At 48.7% G+C, this 21,470-nt stretch overlaps 1 protein-coding gene across 1 annotated transcript; it reads right to left on the reverse strand.

Annotated features, from left to right (window-relative positions):
• Positions 1–917: 917 nt before the first annotated feature.
• HEY2 (hes related family bHLH transcription factor with YRPW motif 2) lies at positions 918–11,282 on the reverse strand. The gene is made up of 5 exons (XM_042796224.1): positions 11,057–11,282; positions 9,820–9,898; positions 9,630–9,713; positions 6,839–6,920; positions 918–1,910 (listed from the first exon to the last, which is right to left on the reverse strand). The coding sequence occupies exons 1-5, from the start codon at positions 11,137–11,139 to the stop codon at positions 1,231–1,233; spliced, it is 1,008 nt and encodes a 335-aa protein (XP_042652158.1). The 5' UTR covers positions 11,140–11,282; the 3' UTR covers positions 918–1,230.
• Between the last annotated feature and the right edge of the window lie 10,188 nt (positions 11,283–21,470).

Consider the following 21,470-nt stretch of genomic DNA (forward strand, 5'->3'; position numbering starts at 1 on the left):
CTCAAGGCTCACAGGCAGTGCTGAAACATTCATTAATCCCAGCACTGATAAGATAATTGCTTTTACCAATGCTATGCTAGATGTCACAATTTGGCAAGTCTGTACAAAGAAAGTGAACTAAAGAAGCGAGAACGAGGCCTGTCAGATTGAACATTCTTCCTCGGCAATCTTTTGGCTAAAAAAACCTCTCCTTTTCAAGAGCACGCTCTTCTCTGGAAAGGTATCCCAGGTCTGAAGTTGAACGCAGGATTTCGCCTCTCTCCCATACCATTTCCATACCTGTGCAATGTTATTTGTTTTAGCAGAACACACATATATATAATTTTATTTTTATTTATTATTTTTTCAATGTCAGGCACTTATGAAACTCAGACTCTTTTTCTAGACTGGAGAGAGCTGGTAGGTGCAATCCCTCACCTCTCTGACAAACAAGGACGCATAGCTGGAGAATTATTAGTTCTAATGTCTACGTATTTCCCAGGAAACCTCTACATGCCGATATGGTCATGCTGTTATGAAAGCCATTGCTGCTCCCTCAGGGTACCTCCAGCAAAACAAATTGAGAAGAAGAAGAAGAAGAAGAAGAAGAAGAAGAAGAAGGAGGAGGAGGAGGAGGAGGAGGAGGAGGAGGAGGAGGAGGAGGAGGAGGAGGAGGAGGAGGAGGAGGAGGAGGAGGAGGAGGAGGAGGAGGAGGAGGAGGAGGAGGAGGAGGAGGAAGAGGAGAAGAAGGAGAAGAAGAAGAAGAAAAAGAAGAAGAGGAAGAAGAAGAAGAGGAAGAAGAGAAGAAGAAGAAGAAGAAGAAGAAGAAGAAGAAGAAGAAGAAGAAGAAGAAGAAGAAGAAGAAGAAGAAGAAGAAGAAGAAGAAGAAGAAGAAGAAGAAGAAGAAGAAGAAGAAGAAGAAGAAGAAGAAGAAGAAGAAGAAGAAGAAGAAGAAGAAGAAGAGGAAGAAGAAGAAGAAGAAGAAGAAGAAGAAGAAGAAGAAGAAGAAGAAGAAGAAGAAGAAGAAGAAGAAATCACCCCATGTCCTCTCCAACGCCATGAACGAGGAGGGTAGCTGTGCCATTCCCCGGCGGGCTTGCCGGCACCTCTCGGGCCCTGTGGGTGAAGGCGGCCGCTCGGCCGGGCTGAGTCCCGGCGGCGGGTGTGTGGGGGCACGTGGGGGGGTGTGTGCACGCGTGTGGGAGCTGAGGGAGAGGAGGGAGCCAGACCGAGAAGGGAGAGAGGGGGGATTTAAAAAGCTCCAACTTCAGTCCCCCAGGGCCGGTACGGTTTAGTGCTGCCCCCGCTGCCAGCCTGCTGGGGGCTGGCGGTGGCGGTTACGGCCAGCGGAGGTGTGATGGCCGTCGCTGCCGCCACGGCGGCGGCGGCCGCGCTGGGGGGAAGCATGGGGAAGGCGCCGGTGAAGGAGAGGGGGAAGCTCTGGGCAGCGGCCGTAGCCGCGGCCGCTGCGGCGTGAACGGTGGCCGAGAGGGACAAGAGGGAGGTGGAGAGAGGAGGGACGCAGGGAGCGACGCTGCCAGCGGAGGGGACTCTGAGGGCGGCGTCGGCGTGGGCGAAGGTGGCGGTGAGCAGGGCAGAGCCGTGGGGTGGCATGTCCGAGGAGAGTCTGCACGGGGCGGCGTCGGAGGCGTGGAGTCCGTTCGGCTGCAGCAAGGCGGCCGGGAGGTGGTGAAAGGCGGCTGCCCAGTGGTGAGGGTGCAAGGGGTGGTGGTGGTGGGCCATGGAGGAGGTCATGGCGGCGGCTTCCCTCTGCGAGGCACAGGTACTCAGGTGAGACACGAGCCTGACGCGCAGGGGGTCGGATGTGTCGAGACCTTCCACCGAAGTCAGGTACCTCGCAACTTCTGTCAAGCACTCCCGGAAGCCAATGCTCATGAAATCCATGGCCAGGGAATGAGCGTCAAAATAACCTGCAAGGGGAGGGAAAAAGACGTGTTGAGCGTCAAGATGGTTTCCTAGCCTATGTTAGGTGACACAGCTAATCCGGTCCTTGCTCAGCCGTGTTCAGATTTGAAGGTTAAGATTTACGGGTTAAGGTTACAGGTTAACCCATTTACGGATTGAGATTTGCAACCTGAAAAGTTTGTTTTCTGATGTGTATGTGATTTCTGTGGTCATCCTTGTAATGCAATAGGCTGCAGTTGCTTTTGCAGACAATGCACAAATGAAAAGAACCAAGTCTGTAAGTACTCATGATACTTAAAAAGATAAACGATGCCTTTCCTGGTATTCTTCAGCAAGCTGCTGCAGTGCAGTATTGATCCTGCACGTGTGTGTGAACGAGACATTTATCCACACAAAGAAACAGGCTGAAGATCAGAGAGTTTGAATGTACTACCCTGCCTTTTCTTCCCTACACTGGCATTCATCGTAACACTCTCAAACTGTTTCTTGACATCGTGAGACAGTTGTTGTAACTGCTGCCGGGGTCCCATCTACTTCACAGAGTCATTAAGACAATATGACATACGGTGTTACTTAACTACAAACTAAAAACATCTTGTCATGACTCTGCACACACACAATAAAAAGCTTTACTGAGAAAACGTTTTATGTAATGCCATTGCTAATTTGGAGATGGAAGACTGACAGTCATATGGCCCATGAGGTATTTCAACAAACAGCAACTGGAGCTCCACAGGCTTGGGACAAAAAAGGATTTGAAAAAAAAGTGTCTTATTAAATGCACATGAAAAGATATTCCCTTACTAAAAGGGTCTAGCATCAAATCTAGTGCTTAAGTTGCAGCTCTTCAACCACAAAAACCTACTCCGGTTTTTGGAATTTTCCTATTTTAGTTTAAAAGTAGTCTCCTTGGGGGAATAACACCCTATCCACTCTCAAGTTGACACGGTGCTTTTTCCTCTTGCTTCCAGTAAAAATTTTTAGGTATGCATGACTATAATGTGTGTTAGTATACAAAACTCAAGTGTCCTTATTATGAGGAAATGTGGCAGCAACACCTACATTCGGCCTTGTACTCTCTGGCATGGAATATTCTCTGTCTTTCTGAAAAATGCTAGCACCTTAGATGGCCTTTTTCACTTGTATCAACTTTCAAGCCAGAAATGAATGTTTCTGTTGCTGCATGCCCGCATTATAGAATTAACCAGGGCATATTTATAGATGTTGCCCTAAATCTCCTGCCCTCTTTACACCCCTTCTTGCCAAATTTTGATGGTTCCTTTGCTGCGGGCCACAGTGCTCATCTGAGGCTGTATGGAACCCGAGAGAAACGCTGGCTTGGCCAGCAGATCAGTGAGCATGAGGGGTCGAGGACTAGTGTCAGCAAGCACTGGTTCGTCCCAGCTTTTTCCCTGCCAGGTCCACTTCGACCAAACGATCTGTGGAAATGCCACGGTTTGAGTGAGCTCCTGAGAAACAAAAGCCAGGCAGGCCAGAGACGGTGGGCTAGCAGGGTAGAGGCTCCAGGACCTCCAGCAGCTTCAGAGGGGCTGACGCACAGCCAAATCCGCCTCCCGGCTCTGGCCAAGAGTCAGCCAGCCTGAAAATCCTGAGAGAGCACGGCTCAAGCCAGGGCTTCCCGGCCTCCCTCCCTCCGGACCGGAGGAGACATGGGGGGATGTGGTTGTCACCAGCTTCCCCTGAGTCTGAGCTGCTGGCTCTGTGACGAGCCATCCCGAAGTCCTGGTGATCCTGGCTCCTTCTCAGTCTCGTATGGTGGCTGAGACATGAAAACAGAGGGGAGATGAGAGCTGAGACTCCCAGGCTCCATTATGTTTTGATTTTGATGGTTATCTTTTCCAGGTTTCCCCTTTGCTGGCTTACCCCTTCTGAGAGAGGCTTAAAATTGTTGTTTCTTCTTTCTTTCCAAATCCCAAGAACATTCTCCACCACCACTCACACGCGTACACACCAGCATTTTGTAGCGAATGGAAAATCTCAGTTTTACTTCAGCTATCCTGGTAACTAACCTGCTCTGCACGCAGGACACTGGCTAAGTCATTTGAGCTTTATTAACCCACGCTGCTGACCCAGGTGTCAGTCACGCAAGCTAAATTTGCAGCGAAGCTGCAAGAAAACCACACCGAGGTCCCAGCAAGCGACTCACTGTTGACAAATTACTCCTCCACTGTGCTTGCTTGCTTGCATGGTCAGCAAAAAGCCCTGGCCCCAGGCCAAAATAATACCTCAACGTGAACGGGAAACCGTTGCCCACACCTGCATCAGGCCGTGGAAACACAGAGTCCACACAGGACCTCAGAAGCGGCAGCCTGCCTGCCCGAGCAGCTCCGAAAAGCAGAGAAAGGACAGGAGCCATGTCAGGTTTTCTTCCATCATGCCCACCTTGGGCTCAGCATGCTGAGCGGTGGCTGACTCCACCCAGCCTTGCCTACCCCCAGTTGTGGGTATCCTCCATTTCTGCCTGAGCAGGGAGAGGATGAGCTCTCCCCGGCCCTCTAGTGCAGGGGAGCATAAGGCTATCAGGATCCATTTCTCCCGGCTGCGATATTAGCTTGTGTCCATAGGAAAAATGATGCAACTTATTTTTTTGCTGATCTAAAAAAGTTTCTGATGTGGAAGATGAGTTACAAAGTGGGAATAACTACATTTGCGAATAAAACAAACATCTGCCTTAAAAACACCCTAAGAAATTATATTTAAAGCTGTTACTTAGATTGCAAAGTAAAACATCAAGCAGGAAACGCAGGCTTAAACTTTGCCTGGTACTAACTCACAGACCTCTTTTTCTTAAAGTTTCGTAGTCTGTGCTGTGAGATTACTCTTATATCTGGGTCAGAAGAAGATAAAGTTGTAGTGTTTGTGAGGCGATCGGGCATTATCCTGATGTACCACCCACTGTGGAGCTCAGCATGGAAGGCGGCTGCGGGGATAAACCAGCATCGTCTCTCCCTGCACCCCAACGCTCCATCCTTCCCCGCGCTGCCCTCCGGCCGCCGGGGCAGGGAGAGGCACGGCGGCGGTGGCAGACCAAGGAAGAGACCGCAGGACCTGGGACTGCCAACAAAATCCAGCTTGTCCGGCCGCAGCCGGAGGCTGGGGCTCTGCCAACAACTCCCTTCGCCCAGCAGCTCCCGTCCGAGGCGCTTCGTCCCCTGCCCCACTAGCTGTGCCGCCTGGCCTGACCCAGTTATAAAATAATCCCCCACATACTTTTTGGGGGGCGGGGAGGCAGGGGAGGAAGGGTTCCTATTAAATTAGGCCTCTGATCGGGTTCGCCTCCCGGCCCTCCCGCTGCCGGTGCAGACGTCGGAGGGGTGGGAGCTGCTGCAGCTTTCCAGAGGAACGATGTGCAGCGGGATGGGGTTGGGATAGCTGAGCCGCACGTCGCGCAGGGAGGGTGAAGCGGAACAGCCACCGCTTCCCGCAGCGGCTGAGCGCCGCTCTCCCCGCGCACCCGGCGGGACGGAGCCTGGGGAAAGCCGGCACGCAACCACGCCGTTAAGAACGGCACCAGCGCGCGCACGCACGGGGGGGATCTGAATTTCAATTGCACAAGCACAAATAATTCCGGCGTTCCGTAACTGTCAAGACCGTGGCTTTACCAACTCCACAAAGGAGGTCTTTAGATATAAAAATGAACTTCTTTTTCTAATTTTGCATATTTTCTGAGGAATCAAGAGGCGTGTCCCGTTATATGAAGGGCAATAAAATTCCTTTCGCCCCTTATAGAACAAGTTACCCATAAATTTTAAGCTTAAATGGACTCCTAGCAAAAGCCTCTTAACACCTAGAAAATATGTATGCCAGCTTGGTGTTAATTTTCACAAATAACGGAGCACCAGCCTTTCCCGTAAGCGTTTGTTGTTAAGCACGTACTGATTAGAAGTTGAATTTTGTATTCACTGTAAGACACAGAGAAGAGCAGTATTTCAGTCATGGGCTAAAAACTTTTGAGTTAAATCAAAAAAGGGAGAGAGAGAGCAGCAGCCACCTCTTTTCTAGCCTTTACCTGCATGGCAGAACATGTCATTGAAAAATCAGCTGGTTTCCACCACACCAATCTGAACCACAACCACGGTTGATGGCACGGGACGCAGGGCCGTGCTTACAGGAAGCCAGCAAGTTTTTCACTCCAAATAAGTTCCAAAATCATGACTATACAGAATACCTCGTGGGTGGCTGAAACCATTTGGCCTCCAGCCTTGGGGCTGTCAGCTTGCACAAGCGAGGTACGCTCGACTCCCGGCAGCCAGCTGATCTAATGGGTCAGCCAGTGCAGCCCCTGCGTCATGCCGGCACCCACTACCAGGGAGCTCCCCAGCCCTCTGACACACAAATACAGCGTGTAAATACAAGTGCAGAGAGCCCTGCTAGCTGTCTGCTGGTCTGCTTTATCAGATACCTGGAGCTGCGTAGAGCAAGACTGGGGTTTGTTCTGCTGAATGAAACGGTCTAACCTGGCATCTAAAAGTCTTTCCAGAACAAAAATACGTAAACAATAATGAAAGTTCCTCTCTGTCCACTTCCTTCGGTATAGCTGCTGGATAAAGAGGTTTAGCAGCAGTTTTTTTGCCACACAATTGTTGCCACAAACCTCCTGTTTATGTTTGGTGTTTGTGTATTTGTTTTGTCTCCCTGTGCAGATTTCAGTGCTCTTTGGAAACCCCAAACAAATCTCTGACTGGGCTGCCTGTGAATGAAGCCTTTACTCCCACAGTGTTATGAAAGCAAACACAAGCCCAGGGTCAAGTGCTTCTTTTGTCCCAGTAGTTCTTTCCCACGAGTTCAATCCTGCCATTAGCATTGATTTCCACTCCTTTAATCTGGAAACGCCTATCACAGCTCCTCAAAGCACTTTTTTTTTTTGCTAAGATTTCCCCAAATATTAGAAGAGAAACTGTCAGCTCCTTACCTTTACCTCCCGTTGCCTGTAACATCTTCAGATGATCCACTGTCATTTGCAGTATTTCTGCTTTTTCTAATTTGGCAGATCCCTTTGAGATAAGAGACTTATATAAATAAAGGCTTACAAGTACTAGAAACTTTAATTTGATATACTTTCCACTGAGCTCAGACTTATGGTTTCAATTTTCCCTATCATTAGGACATTCTCGGCTTAATTCTTTCGTGAGCATCTGCCTCCCAGACTTTGTCGAAGGACTGATGCTGTCTCCTCTCGAGCAATACAAGCAGCACCAGCACAGTTTTGGTTTATTAAGTCTCTGGTTCAATGTAGCTCTGGCCTTGAAGGTAGTGAAGACATGACATCTTCCTGAAGTGAGAGAAATACATGACTTGGTGGACTTTAACAGCAAACAGAAATGGAGAGCGGGCAGGACAGGTCCGCTGCACAGTTATCGACGAAGACCCTGGTGCAACATTTTTTTTCTGCTTTTACCAGTAGGTGTCCCTGTGGGCACACACCCAGAAGTGTCCCTCTTCCTTAATCGCCTGCTAATTTTCAACATGTCATTTGGCTGCTGAGTATTCTATTCTCATTCTCGACTGAAAAAGCAACCGCACAGCCCACAGTGTTTCCAGTCAGTGAGAGGCCTAGTTTGCAGGGACATGAAGCTAAATACTGCAAAAGGGTTTAGGTCTTCTGTCAGTAAAAATCTTTTCTGCTACTGAAGGTGGCTAACAGACCTACGGTGGGTGCTGGAAAAGCATAAAATACAACTCAAAATGTAGTATTAATATAATAATCTATTAATAAAACTATTTTCCATGGTAGAATTCCCTTCAATACCTGGAGTATGCCCAGACGACTGATTTTACCACCCAAATGTTACTCCAGTGCAAGAGATCATCCCTTGGCATGGGTTAAAACCAGGGCTGCACAAGCTGCAGCCACCAGCGGATTGCATCCCGCAAGCCAAATTTTTCTCTTCGTTATCACCCGGGGCCGCCTCCCTGCCGCCGGCCGTCCTGCACCCTGTTGCGGGGGTGCGAGTTAGGGGAGGTGTGGGGACCCTCCTCCCCAGCGCCCACCTCTGCGAGGGGCTCGGGAGAGCCGAGCTGTGGTTTGGGGAGGGAGGGAGGGAGGGAGGGAGGAGGGAGCGAAACTAAACCTCCAACTTGGAAACTTCAGTGAGCTGAATGTCAAGGAGCTGGAAAAGGACTGATGGCTTTGTCCTTGGCATATTGCAGAAAAATGGCGGGGCTTTCTGAGCAAAATACAGCGCGCGCTCGTTTTTACGCCAGTGTGGGCTTTTTTCAATCCGCTTTCTGCTTTCGGCTCATTCGTCGTGCAAAGGTTGGTGCACGTGTGAATTTTTGGTCAGAATTCCCCATTCTAAATGCGACTACATCCTGTATTTTTCTCAGACTTCATCTTTTCCATAGACACAGTACAAGCAGTCTCAGTGAGAGTGACTAATAGCTAAAAACTGCATGGCGCTGGGTAATTTCCAAAGGCTCTGTAGGACTTGTTTTATAATGATTGTGGTTTTCAAGAAGTAAACAATAAAATGGGACAAACAACTGTTGTCTCTTGCCCCTGTTTATCTAGCTCAAAATACCCCTGGCACTCCATTTCGCAAGAACCTACGGAAGGGCACAATTACAACTACTAGTTATTAAAAACGTATTGCAGGTGACACAAATGATGCTCTCACCATGATTACAGTATTTAAAAATTCTTCCTAACTTTTGTTCAGACCAGAGATGTAACAGGCCTAATATGGTGCAGTGCTTGCCATGCAGTTACCACCGATCTTCAGCACCTCGCAATATTGCAATCCTGCTCCTAAATTTTATTTTCTGTGGGTTTTTTTGTTTTGTTTTGTTTTTTTTTTTTTTACTATTACAAGGAAGTCAGGTTCTTTATTTTCAGTTGGTTCCTTTTTATTGAAACATAGTGTCAATCTCACATATCCATAGATCTTCACGTACCTCCAGTAAAACAGGAACAAGGCTAAATATTAAATCAAAGCCTAAAAACTAAAAATCAAGATATGGAAAAGTAAATAAAAATTTAAATTGAATAGCATAAACAAAATGCCCTTTTTTACAGGACAGATTGTATTCTAAGGTTTTAGTCTGTAATTTCATGACCAAGGAGCTGAACCAAAATTAGCTGGATCCTTCCAGCCTTCCCACTGAATACTTTCTCACTGAAAGTCTCTGAATGTATCAGTGACTTCACTAGCCCACATGACGTGGGCCTATTCCCTCTCCTAATGCCCTGGTTCTAAAGAGTCATTTTAAAATGTGAATAATTCAGACTATTCCCTTTTCAGGAAACTGGATTGATTAGATTGCAACTGAAATTACAGATTAAAAAAATGAACGTTTCTTAAAGTAGGGGTGAAGGAGATGATATTTAAAGATTTAGACAGAAGGCTAATTGACATAAAGGTTTGGGGGAGTTGTGTTGGGTTTGTTGGTTTGTTGTTTTTTTTTTTTTTTTTTTAAATATGGAGTAAAGCACATTTTTAACAAAACCACTACTGGAATTCATCGAAAGAACAGAGGCAACATGAACACAGTTACCCTTAAGGGAAAAACAAGCCAAAGAATGGAAATGTTTTTCAGCCTTATAATGAATTATGTTTCTAATAGTTTTGCCACAAGAAAGCATTTTATTGAAATGCCTGCTTTGTGCCAAATCAGGACACATATAATATTATTTTAATGAGTTTTACAGGAGAACTAACATTGCCAAATGAGATACAGAATTCAAAAAAAAAAAAAAGGCTTACTTGTTTTTCAAAAGCAGTTGGCACAAGCCGCCTCAGCTCTGATAAGCTGTTATTTATACGATCACGGCGCCTTTTCTCTATAATCTATTCTCAAAAAAACAAAACACATTAAGTTTATAAAAAATGTTGAAGGGCAAAATCACAGCACACATGCAATTGTCACACAGGAGAAGAATTAAATGCAACGTACCCCTCTTCTTTTCTTTCTGGCCATAATCTGAGATGTTGTTGTTGGGGAATTTGATCGAATGACAGAGCTATTACTTTGCCTGTGAAACAATAAAAGTATGTCAGGTGTTGCACAACTTGATACCGCTCTTTGAGGACACCTTAGGTCACCATACTAAGTATGCACAGTCCCTCTCAGGCCCTTTTCAATGCTTAGAAGATGTGCTTTGCACTGCACACCGCTTTTAAAAAGAGACATTTCATTTTTGATTGCCCCAGCGTATATTTTGAATTGATAGAACACTCTGTTGGAAATAAAACCCCTTTCTGGAGACAGTTCACTGTCCGGCACAGCGGATTTTGTTTTCACTGCATATAAAGTCCTGCCTCCCAAATACAGGCTGAAGAACTGAGTCCAAAACCGCATCAGCCACCTCTGTATGCTAGCGGCAGTGCTAAGTACATGTATCTGATGCCACAGCCTCTGCTGAGCCTGCTAGGTTTTGACATTCCTGCCTGCTGCTGCTCAGGTTAGTAGATGCTCCAGTACAGAGCCGGTTGCCCAGCGCGGGTCTGTCACGGTGTCCTGCGCCAGGAGCAGAATTCAAAATCCACTTTTAAAACCACACTACCCACGAGCACGAAAAAGCTTTTCTTTCATCATGAGAGAGCGAAAAAAAATCCAGTAGCTTTTAAAACTCATTTAGCCACTGATGCGGAAGAGACGGTGCTCCAGTGCATGTGCCTCTAAATTGGCAGGACCAGCTTTGACGGCCGGCGCCGACCCACGGGGGTCCCAGGCCGGCCCTCCCGTGGCACGCACCGCGGCTCGCCCACGGGGGCTGGTGAAGTTGCCATTTGACTACTGCGGATCCCACAGCTCATTTCCCACCGGCACCCATTCCCTTCGGTTGCTCGGCCTGCTCAGGAGCTATTTGGGAAAAGGTCCGATCGGAAACGGCAAATGAAGCAGAGCTAATAAACTGCAGCCTGGGGGGGGGGTCACAGGCTACTTGAGTGCTCGGCGTATTTTCGGGGCTCGGGCAGCCAGACCGCGGGGCAAATTCTTGGGGGGGCTACCAACAAGCTTTGAATTGACGTAGAGGGGAGACAAAACCGCGCGATCCCCCCCTCGCCCCCCCCCACCCTCGACGGGGCGGCCGAGGTTTCCCCCCCCCCTCGCTCTGCCCCATCCCAGGGGGCATCCCGGCCCCCGCCGCCACCCGCGGAGACGGCGGTCCCGGGGGTCCCCCGCTTACCCCGAGTAGTTGTTCTCACTCCCCACGTCTATAGTCTCGTCCATGTCGCTGTCTGAGGTAGTTTCCTCGCAAGGTCGCTTCATCGTGGGCACAGGACGCGGCGCAGCTTCTAGCCGGGATAGGGGCAGAGATAAATAAATCCGGGGGGGGGGAAGGCGGGAGGGGGGGGGGGGGGGGTGTCCGTCAAGGCTCGGCTCAGCTCGGCTCGCCTCCGCACCGCCGGCAGAGCAAAGCCTCTCTGAGGCGCTTTCCCACGCCGCGGCACAGCCTCAAGCCCGACGGCCCGCCCCCGGCAAGGCCCGCCCCGCCGGGGGGTGACGGGGAGGGGGGGCCGCCCACCGCGGAGGCGCGGAGCGGCGCGGAGGAGCGGGCGGCCGCCCCGCGGGGTGCCCGGCCGCCCCCGGCCCCGGGCGGGCGGGGAGCGGAGCGGGTCAGATGCCCTCGGCACGGAGGCAAGGGGGGGGCGCGGGGCTCCGCGGCATCCCCGGGGCTCGTCCGCCGAGGGAAGAAGCGGTATCTTGTTCCCAGCCCTCCCACGGGGGCATGCGGGGGGGGGGGCAGGGGGCGGTTTCGCTATCCCACCCCGCATTTGGGGGGGGCCTTGCTGCCCCTGGACCCCATGATCGCCGAGACGGATTAGCCGCCCCCCCCCCCCCCTCCCGTCCTGCAAAGCCTCCGGCGGTGGCGGGCAACCCCGGCCGCCGCTCCCGGGGTGCCGCGGGGTGTCTTGTAGGTCACACGAGCGTGGGTTTGGAGGGTTGTGTAAATCCCGGGAAACGCGTAAATCCCGGGAAAAGTATAAATCCCGGCCCGGCCGGGCGAGCGGCCCCCTCCGTCCCGTCCCGTCCCGCGGGGCCCCCACGGGCGCGCCGAGGGGTAGCGGGCATTTGCAGGGACGGGAGCCAAGCGCGGCGATAATCCCGGCTGGGAAGGACCTGGAAGACGTTTAGCGGCTCGGTTACCGGAGGATCTCTAGCAGGCGGGTTTTATTTTGCTTTTGCTTGGGATTCCGCCGCCCCCGCCCCCGTTTGTTTGTCTTTTGCTGTCTAATTCCGGATTCCTGACAAAATACATTCGCTGTGATACGTTCTCCGCAGAAATTTAATCTTCCACCTTCGGTGACTGTGTCGTCGTCGTCGTTCCCCACCCCACCCCCCCCCAACCCCCCCCTCCTGTCCCCTCTCTGTCCCCTTTGTCACCTTCCTGGGGACATTTTTCTCCCGCCCCAGCTGCCGGGACTCTGGCCGAGAGGGGCCGGGGGCCGGTCGGCCGCGCTGCCGCGCCGGGCACCCCACTGGGCACCGCCGTGTTTTCCTGTCCCTCGGGGGGACACAGGGAGCCGCGGGTCGCTCGGCAAGCCGGAGGACTTGCAGCCGGGCCGGGCGACGAGGGGGGCTGCCCCCGCCGAGCGGTTACCGCTCGGTACCGACCGCCTCACCCCCCCCGCCCGGCGGCCCGGGCTGAGGTTGCCCGGCCCGGGGCTGAGGTTGCCCAACCCGGGCTCCGGGGGGCGCGGCGGCAGCACCTGCCGGAGAGAGAGGAGGGGGAGCGATGGCTCAGTTTTCCACTCGGTTAAATCCTGCTGAAGGTACAGGTGGTTTGGTTTGGTTTCGGGTGTGCGTGAGGGAAAGGGGCCGTGGCGAAAGGGAAACCGGCGCCAGCTTGCTTTTTTTTTTTTTTTTTTTTTTTTCTTTTCCGCTAATACCCTCCATCTACGCAATTATATTTGGTGGCACGTCGGGTGTTTGCTCTTTCATGTGGATGTTGCTACTATGTAAAGGAACAGCGGGATTTCATGCCTCATTGCCCGACCGGGACATCCTTTTCATGCCCGTGTTTGCAGAGTTACTAAAAACTCCGCGGCTGCTCAGGCACAACAGAAGTGAGCGCCCGCGGGAAAGGCAAAGGCAGGTCCCGGGAACTTGCGACTCATTCCCCACAATGGTCCCTTTGATGGGATCTGACCAAAAAAAAAAAAAAAAAAAAAACAAACCAAAAAAAACCCAAAACAAAACCCAAAACAAAACCAACAACAAAACAAAACAAAACAAACAAACAAACAAAAAACACACAAAAAAACCAAACCCCCCAAAAGTAGCGGGACCTTTCAGGAGAAGTGGAATAGCAGGAGCAGCCTGCGGCGCCCGACTGCAGTTTGAAGCACAAGCGCTTTAGAAATCTGGGAGAGGACTCAGCAGTTTTACCGCTCGGCGTGGGGTTTTCTAGATTAAAAAAACATTAAAAAAAAAAAAAAAGAAGACAAAAACTTCCTTCGTTGATCTGTGCTGTAAGGAGCCGGGGCGGGGGGGGCCAGCGAGGGCCGGGAGCGGCCGGGAAACGCTGTCCCGCCGCAGAGCCGGCCTTTCAGAGGGGGGCGAGATTTGGTAGGGCTGAGCTGAAGCCCGTGTTACCTCGCCTGGGCTGCAGCTGCTCTAGATGCGCCTGCAGACACTCCCGAAACGGGGCAACAGGTTCCTGGGTGGGTGGTTGAATCCCCGCTAAAATATTTTAATCACCCGTGGACATCGGTGCGTTTCCGAGCTGTCTCGGGGTTTTGCACAGAAATCTTTAATATGTCACGCGTCAGTGCCTCTGGATTTGTAACTTCTGCTCACTCTGGAAATAGCTCCTGCTGCTTTACGATTTTTTTTTTTTTTTTTTTTTTCCTCGGGGCACAACTCTCCCGTGCTTTTCTCTTAAAGAAACCTGAGCTATCCTGTGTTTACCTACCCGAGTAAAGCTTATGTCAGCGTTGTTTGTCGCGGATCCGGCTACTAAATCCTCCTGGCATCCTTGCTGAAGTTCCTCCTCCGGAAAGCTCCTAATGTTAGCAGTCAATTCCTGTTTTCATTTTGCCCCGATTATTTTTTTTTTTTTTTAAATTATTATTTATTTTTTAATTTATTTAGATCTACCTGCTCCTTGGGGGCAGGAGTTACGGCTGTGCCGGTTCGCAGCTGGGCAGGCAGGCCCTTGCACCCCCGCCAGGTCCCGGGCTCTTCCCGCCGAGTCAGGTGCGGGTTCCGTGGGCGCTCCACGGCTCCCCGCGGGCAGGACCAGCACCACGACCCACGGGCCAGGCAGGGGCTGCGGCGGGCCCTCCGTGCCCGGGGAGCCGCCGCCGCGGGGCGAAGCCTCTTGTTTTGCTTAGGTCCCGGGTGGAAAATCCGCCCTACGACTCGCGTGTCTCCTTCACCAGTGGCCTCGTAAAGCGTGGCTCCCCGGAGCATTTGCCGCGGGGGGGATTACCCGCTCCTCCGGCAGCAAGCAGCCGCCGCAGGCTTGCGGCTGAAGCCCGGAGCAGCGCGTCTTTCCCCCGCTCCACGGTCCCTTTCCCCGCGAAGGGGCAGAGCCGGGCCGCCCCGCCGCGCCCCGTGGGGAAGCCGCGGCCCCGGGGCGGGGAGAGCCGGGCCGAGCCCCCCGCGGCCGCCCGGGCAGCTTTTCCCCCGGCGAAGGGGGAATCTGCCCCGGGAGGCATCTTAAAAATGAGCGTGGCCTCCTCAAGGAGCTGAAGTTTTACCCAGCAGCTCTTTTCAAAGGGACTCAAGATTGTCCCGAGTTTCTTTACTGGACACAGAAGGCACGCAAACTTTTAGTCTTGGAGTTGCTGGTTTTTTTTGTTTGTTTTTTTTTTTTTTTTTTTTTTATCCTTTATCCTCTCATTCTTAAACGTTTGCATCCCATTTCCTTCACTCAGTAAGCAACCTCTTAGGGAGAACTGTTCTATAACTTTTAAGTTACTTTCTCCTACTAGGAGGCTCTAAGAACAGTAAGGAAAGACAATCCACATTTATGGACTACGGATATGCCGCTGTTTTGTTTTGTTTTGTTTTGTTTTGTTTTTTTTCTTGATGGACTCATCATTAACTGCCAGGAAAAGCTGGAAAATGAGCAAAAAATCCTTCTTGATTTTTTTCTCTGATGTAATTGTAACTAAAAGGTTAATATGATTTCTGGCTAAATTCATACCAGGGAGGGACTGGCAGACTGAAGAAAGAGAACTGAGGAAACCATGTGTTACAAAGCTGAAGGAAATATGCTCAAAAAAGGTGGAAAGACCTTCAAACATCTGGCTTTGCCTAGACAGTGCCTGCACACGAGTGGAGGGGGATGCCCAGCATCCCCCACATTTTTGCATCGTGGAGGAGTATTTGACTGTTAGGTGGGCTGTAGGACTCTTGCCAGAGGGTCAAAGTAGGGGCTGATCCATGGGCAGTTGCTGCAGCTCTACAATAACTGTGTAGATACTGATAGAACTGCTCTGCTCTGAGGTGGATGCCATCACCCCAGTAGATCGCTCCAGCTTACCTCAAGTTTTGGGAAGTACAGAAATTGCACAGGGACTTGCTGTAAGAAACTACAATTTCAAGCTGAATATGATTAAAAAAAAAAAAAAGTAGGAAGGAAAGAAGATGCAGTGGGTATTTATAGATCTTTCTCAGTGACATCATTTAATGTTTATCACTGAGATACACCTCTACAGATCTGATCTTGTTGAAGTATTGAAGCTGACTCTCGGCTTTCTAGGCTGACCACTGAAAACATAACTCCGCATCCCCTGTGCTGTGTCACACTACTTCGCTGCTTTTGGTGCCTACAGAGGTCAATGAACGCACCCTCCTGGGTCGAGTGCTTCCTCCTGGCCCCTACTCAATAGGTGCTGCATGTTTGTCCCGTCCTCCTCTTAAATGCATGAAATGCTCTCCCTGAGAGCTGTCACTACATCGTAGGTGACAGGGAAAGACAGGGATGCCTCCTCTGGCCTCCGAGTGCTCAAGGACACAGGGCTGTGCCCTCTGGTGATAAGGAGGGTGGTTGAGCAGCACCCCAAGGAAGGACTGCTGGAGGGGGCAAACCCTGAAGTTGAAGAGCCTCATCCTTAACTCTTTGCACCTTGGCAGCTTCCCATGTGAGCTCAGGCACTCAGGACAATTAATTAAATTAACAAAAGGTGTAAATTAAAAGTGACTGTGAACTGTATTGAACCTCAATTTGCATGCTCTTATTCACAACAGAACTGGCTGCAATTTGATTTAAATTAATTCACTTTCAGAATAAAATAACACTGAATAGAATAAAAGCTGCTTTAGTTTTGAATGGATGTCTACACAGAATTGTTTGTGGTTTAACTAATCCACTCTAAAAATTAACTCTATTAATTTTCCTGGGCATCTCCATCTAGCCTAGCTTGCTTTGTCTCTCTATTTCAGTCCCCTATCAGTAAAATGGAAATAGTAATTGCCTGTAAACATTTTAAAGCCATTGTGTGGAAGGGTTTTGGTAACTGCAGAATTTTGCCTGATACTCAGCGTATATGTTCTGCAAAAGCCAGGTCCTGATTTTCTACACATGTGAAAAATTCTTGCCTGGTAGTATTTTATGGGGACTCTACCCAGCTGTACAAGACCACAGGAGACATGCGGCAGTGGAGAATTAGGGCCTCACTGTGCATTTTAAACTTTCACTGAACATCTCCTTGGCTTTGGCTCTGTGTTTTCTTCAAAGACTATGGGCCAAGATTTAAGAACTCTCTAACTTTAGTCATCTTAATGAACGGCTTCAATGGTGTTAATGGGAACTAGGGCACTTTCTTTATTAATGGAAATCAGGCCACTTAATTACCTCACAAAAATATACAGAACCTAGTCTCATGGTTCTCTGCACAACACAAATTATGAACTTTAATCTATTTTAGAGGTAGCTCTATTAAAATGCACGGGGCTGTAACAAGAATAAAACTATCCTAGTATAATGAAAACAGAGTACTTGTAAAAATGAGCATATAAGCACAGCTTTCTTGCTGAAACTCATTCCTGTTTAAATACATTTTCACAGTAGTGAAGCATGGTTTGACTCTAGTAACTGTGGCAAGGCTAGATAAACACATCCAGTGTCAAAAATGGGGATCTTCTTGGATTTTTTTTTTAGCAAAACTTAGTGGATTTTGGAATAAAGGAATTCTTTTTTAGTTCCTTCTTCCCAGTCAGCTTTCTTCAGCATTTTCCTTTCCTTCTTGAATGTTTTCGCTCCAAATGGGACTTATTTTGTGCTTTTTGGTTGCCAAAAACTGGGGAATTGTCATTATTTGAGTTTTGTTGTTGGTTAAATTTTAAAATAAAAATGAAGATGCTTTCCAGAGAGTTAGGAAGGAACCAATTTTCAAGGAGCACTAAGGCAACAGTGGTAGCGTTAGCCGATTTTTCTTATGAGAGAAAATAGTGTATCATCTTCAGGCTTCAAACCTACCTGTTAATAATAAAGCACAACACCCAATGCTCTAAAACCACTCCTGTATATAGATTATGCGTGTAATAAAAATAAGCAACCCCAGATATTCTGACTAGATCCATGGTATTTTAATGAACTTCCTCAGCAACAGTAGTCTCTGTCAGCAGCTGGAGGTGACCATGAAACTACAGATCCTGTAAAGCTAAGTAAGTAAAAGGACATGCTAAACATCCACTTCTCAGCAGAAGAACTTATCATCTCTGGAAAAAGAAAAGTATTGATGCAAACATCTTCCAAATCTCTGCAATAAAACACGTAGTGCCAAAATGAATACTCAACTGGTAAAGTTTGTACCCAAACTAAGCAGGAATAAATCCAGTCAAGATCCAGAGTCCTCTGCCACAGAAGGGTTTGGATCAAGATCTTAAACCAAAGAGAGAAAACAGTTTTCCCCAAATTGAAAGTTTTAAATACTGCCATGAATGTTTGTCCATGCAGAGAACAGTTATTCCAAGTTGCAGAAAGTTCCCTTTTGTCAATCATTTGCATTTTCTGAGGGAGATAAATTGCCTCTGTCTTGGTTGTGCTTAGCCTTGTGTCTTATGGATGTCTGTGCTAAAACAAGTATTTTTGTGATTCTTTAGTTAATATTGCATTTGATTGTGCTGAGCTTAATCAGGAAAACCTGTGTTGACTGAGTATGACTTTTACTTCATTAAGAAAATTGAAGAGCTCTCTTTAAGAGCTGGGCCTAATTCTCATTTTTTTCTCTCTTCTAAAAGAAAAGGATACTGATAAGATATTTTTGATTTATAGTGATAAACATTTTTTTCTTCTTCAAAATATTATATTATTTTGATAGTATTATAGCTTAACATCATCTGATTAATTCTGTGTATCTTTTTTGTTTATACGCAGTTGAAAATAAATGTCATACTACAGGAAAATGAGATCTGACTTTCTTTTTGAGAGGAAAGCTCTGCAGTTCTGAGGACATGTCATACTAATTGTCAGTGACTTAAAAAGTGTTCACTGCTCTTTGTGGTGCAAGAGATGAAAAAATCTGTGTAGACTGAAGGCTTTCCAAGATGCTAAATGCTTTCATTTGCTTGGTAAGTTATTTTCTTGTGTTTTATTTTTTATGGCAGATGTTAACTAAAGAACACTTACAATTGCTGTGGGAGAGCACTTTGCTTTTGGTGCTCGCCAGTTCTGCGTGGCTGTTGGTGCTTACCTGTGCAAGGAGCAGAGGTTTCATTTTTGGATACATGCTGTTTCCCATCCTGGGCTCCACGGCAGGACCTGAGGCAGCCGGCACCACGTCCTCAGGCCTGAGACCCTTCTGGAGCTGCAGCAAATGGACATTGCCCCTGCCAAAACACCATGAGGTCTTCCGTTTTTTTTCTTCTGGTGTTAAGGATAAAACAGACACTGTTATTTCATGTTTCTTCCCTCCAGCCCCTACTTTAGTTGCTGTTGCATTGGTTTTGACCATGGAATGATTTTTAAGTGAATATTTTAGCTTCCTTTTCTTAGCCAAATTTCAGGTCTCTGAAAACTTTCTATTCTTTCAGGCCATCATCACTCCTGCTTGGAAAGCTGCCCTCCTTGGCCTTCCCTAAGCCCTGCTCCTTAGCTTCTTTTCCTGATTCTGATTGTCCCTTTATCTTCATGAGATGTGTTCAGGTCCCCCCTTTTGCTCCCTTCCTTTTTGCCAACTCCATCTCTAGGAACAGCCTGAGATGTCTTGCAGACCGCAGCTCGCAGAACTCAGTTTCTACCAATGACTTTTCCCTGTCACAAAAATGGCTTTTACGTGGCGTCTTTTTTTGATAGGCTTTCCCTCTTCCTATGTCCCTGTCCCATCTTTGGACTTCACACAGCCAACTTTGAACCCCTCTTCTTCCTTCCTGAAGCTCTCCTCTCCTCTGCCTCCTCAGACAAGGCTGAGGGCATCAGTTCTTCCAGTCTTGGTGAAAAAGATTTATAATGCTGGTGCCTTCTCTGACCTCTTGTTTGCTTAGACATGAAGGTTGCCTCCAAATGCAGCTAACAGGTCTTCTTATATAAGCAGATAATAATCTGATTTTTCTGCTAGATAGACTAAACTCTGTCCAGGCTTCTGCCTGGCTTCCCAAGCACATCTCTCTCTGCTTCTGGACTGTTAGAAAAGTTGTTCAGTTCATCTTTCTGGTTAATAGCTCTGACCACATCTCTCCTGTCGCTCCCCCTGGCTCACTCATTCCTACTCTGCCTGAAATACCCCGCCTTCACTATCTCAGCCCTTCCCCAGCCCTCACTCACCCCTGCCTTTTTTCTTACCATATTCTCTCCTCCCTTTTTCTACCAGTCCAGTCAAGTCAGACTTATCTGCCTTCCCCTTTCCTGGGCATGCAGAGTCTCTGAAGCATTTTGGCGGATTTTCCAGGCATGCTCAGGGTTAGCAGTGGTTGTGTGTGGGGCTCCCAAACACGAGGGCTCTGATGGTTGTTTGTGACGTCTGCTCAGACTCACCATACCAATTTTCTAGGCTCAGCTGATGCTCCCCAATGCAGACTAGCTCCAGTGTTTTCCAGGTCACACTTCAATAGCACTGCTAGTTAATCTCCTGTATTGCCTTTATATTATTTCTGGGCCTAAGCACAGGCCCTGTAAACCCCAGATGCCCCCAGGGCTACTAGGTATGTCCGTGTCCCTAAGCCTCCAAAATTTTCCCCTTGGCCTTGGAGCTCCTGGTGGTTGGGAGTCCCACACAAAGGTACTTGGTGCGCGTGACTTTTCATGTGAGGTGACATGTCAGAGCAGCGGCATTTGGACTCTATCACCTGTCCACTTCTGTGGGAGATTTGGGTTCCCGCAATCTGGAGGGATTTTCCTTCCCTGATAGGGGAATTCCAAGCCGGAGCTGCAGCCTGCTGGCTCTGTCAGGGAGGAGGGAGGCGAGAGGGAACGAGCTCCAGAAACCTCCCTGATGCTGCCCTTCCTCAGCTGCCAGTGGGGAGGGGGGTCCAGGCGGGCACGTGGGGCTGGGGAGGGTGAAGGGAGGTAGGACATTTCCTCAGGCAGCATCTGTGCTGAGGAAATGTGCTGGGCAAACCTTCCTGCTCTGAGGAGTCTGACAGTAAGGAGAACAAGGGAGAATCTTCTTGCTGGTATTGAGTAAGGAGAGGGGATTGTCACGCAGAGCCAGTGCCCTGCTGGAGGCTGTTGCCAAGTACCTGCTTGTCTGAAATAGGTTAGAACCCATGCAATAGGTACACGTCACTTGTATGCTCTGCTTCCCAAGCCAGGTACCCTGCAGGGCTCAGAGGCCCGGGGCATGGTTTCATCTACAGTGTGGCTTTTGCTGTGGTTTCAAAAAGACCAGAGTCCTCGTGCTCTGAGTCCATGGGCTCATCTGAAGTCCATTACTTCTGTTATTGACGAACCTGTATTTCATTTGTTCCATACAGCAAAACATAAAATAGCACAAGTAATGGATATTTAGATTTTCAAGACCACTTTTCCAAACAGAGTTTCTCCAAGAATCTTAACTTTCTGCTAATTAAAATTATCTCAGATAAAACCACTGTTAAAAAGAAAGAAAGACAGCTAATGGACCAGATACAAAGCAATGCTATATAGTCTAGAGAGAAGTGCCTGAAGTAATTTTATTTGGTTCATTGATTTCTTCTGTATTGATCTTAAATGGGAAGTAAGCAGACTGCCAGAGTAATGCTGAAGAGAGCATATAAGATTATTTAACATTTAGCAGACCTGGTAATAGTAATGAGGACATGGGCATGACAGAAAGCAATGCAGTGAGCTCAGGGAACACAGCCCAAGGCGCAAGGTGAATCATGAGAAATGGGGGTACGTTCCGGCAAACAGAGGGGCACAGAGTATTTATAACATAGCAAGTCTATAAAGTGGCCACCGTAGCTCAGCTCAGCTGGCCAGATGGCCGTGCACTTATGGGGCAGGCTTGCACAGGTGCCAGGAGAGCAAATCCTCATGGTACAGCCTGTTGCTGTCCCGTCGGTGACAGAAGCAGGCCATTTAGCCCGTTCGGAAAGCTCAGGAAGAAAGAGGATGGCAAGGGTTGCCTTCCGTTACGTGTTTCATGCTGCTCTTGCCTTCTTGTTCAGTTTGCAGTTTTTCAGTTCAGAACATGCCTTGTACAAGGATCAGAGTCAAAATGGGAAAT

The sequence above is a fragment of the Tyto alba genome, unplaced genomic scaffold (assembly GCF_018691265.1).
Source record: "Tyto alba isolate M040663 unplaced genomic scaffold, T.alba_DEE_v4.0 Super-Scaffold_22, whole genome shotgun sequence".
Taxonomy (NCBI): domain Eukaryota; kingdom Metazoa; phylum Chordata; class Aves; order Strigiformes; family Tytonidae; genus Tyto; species Tyto alba.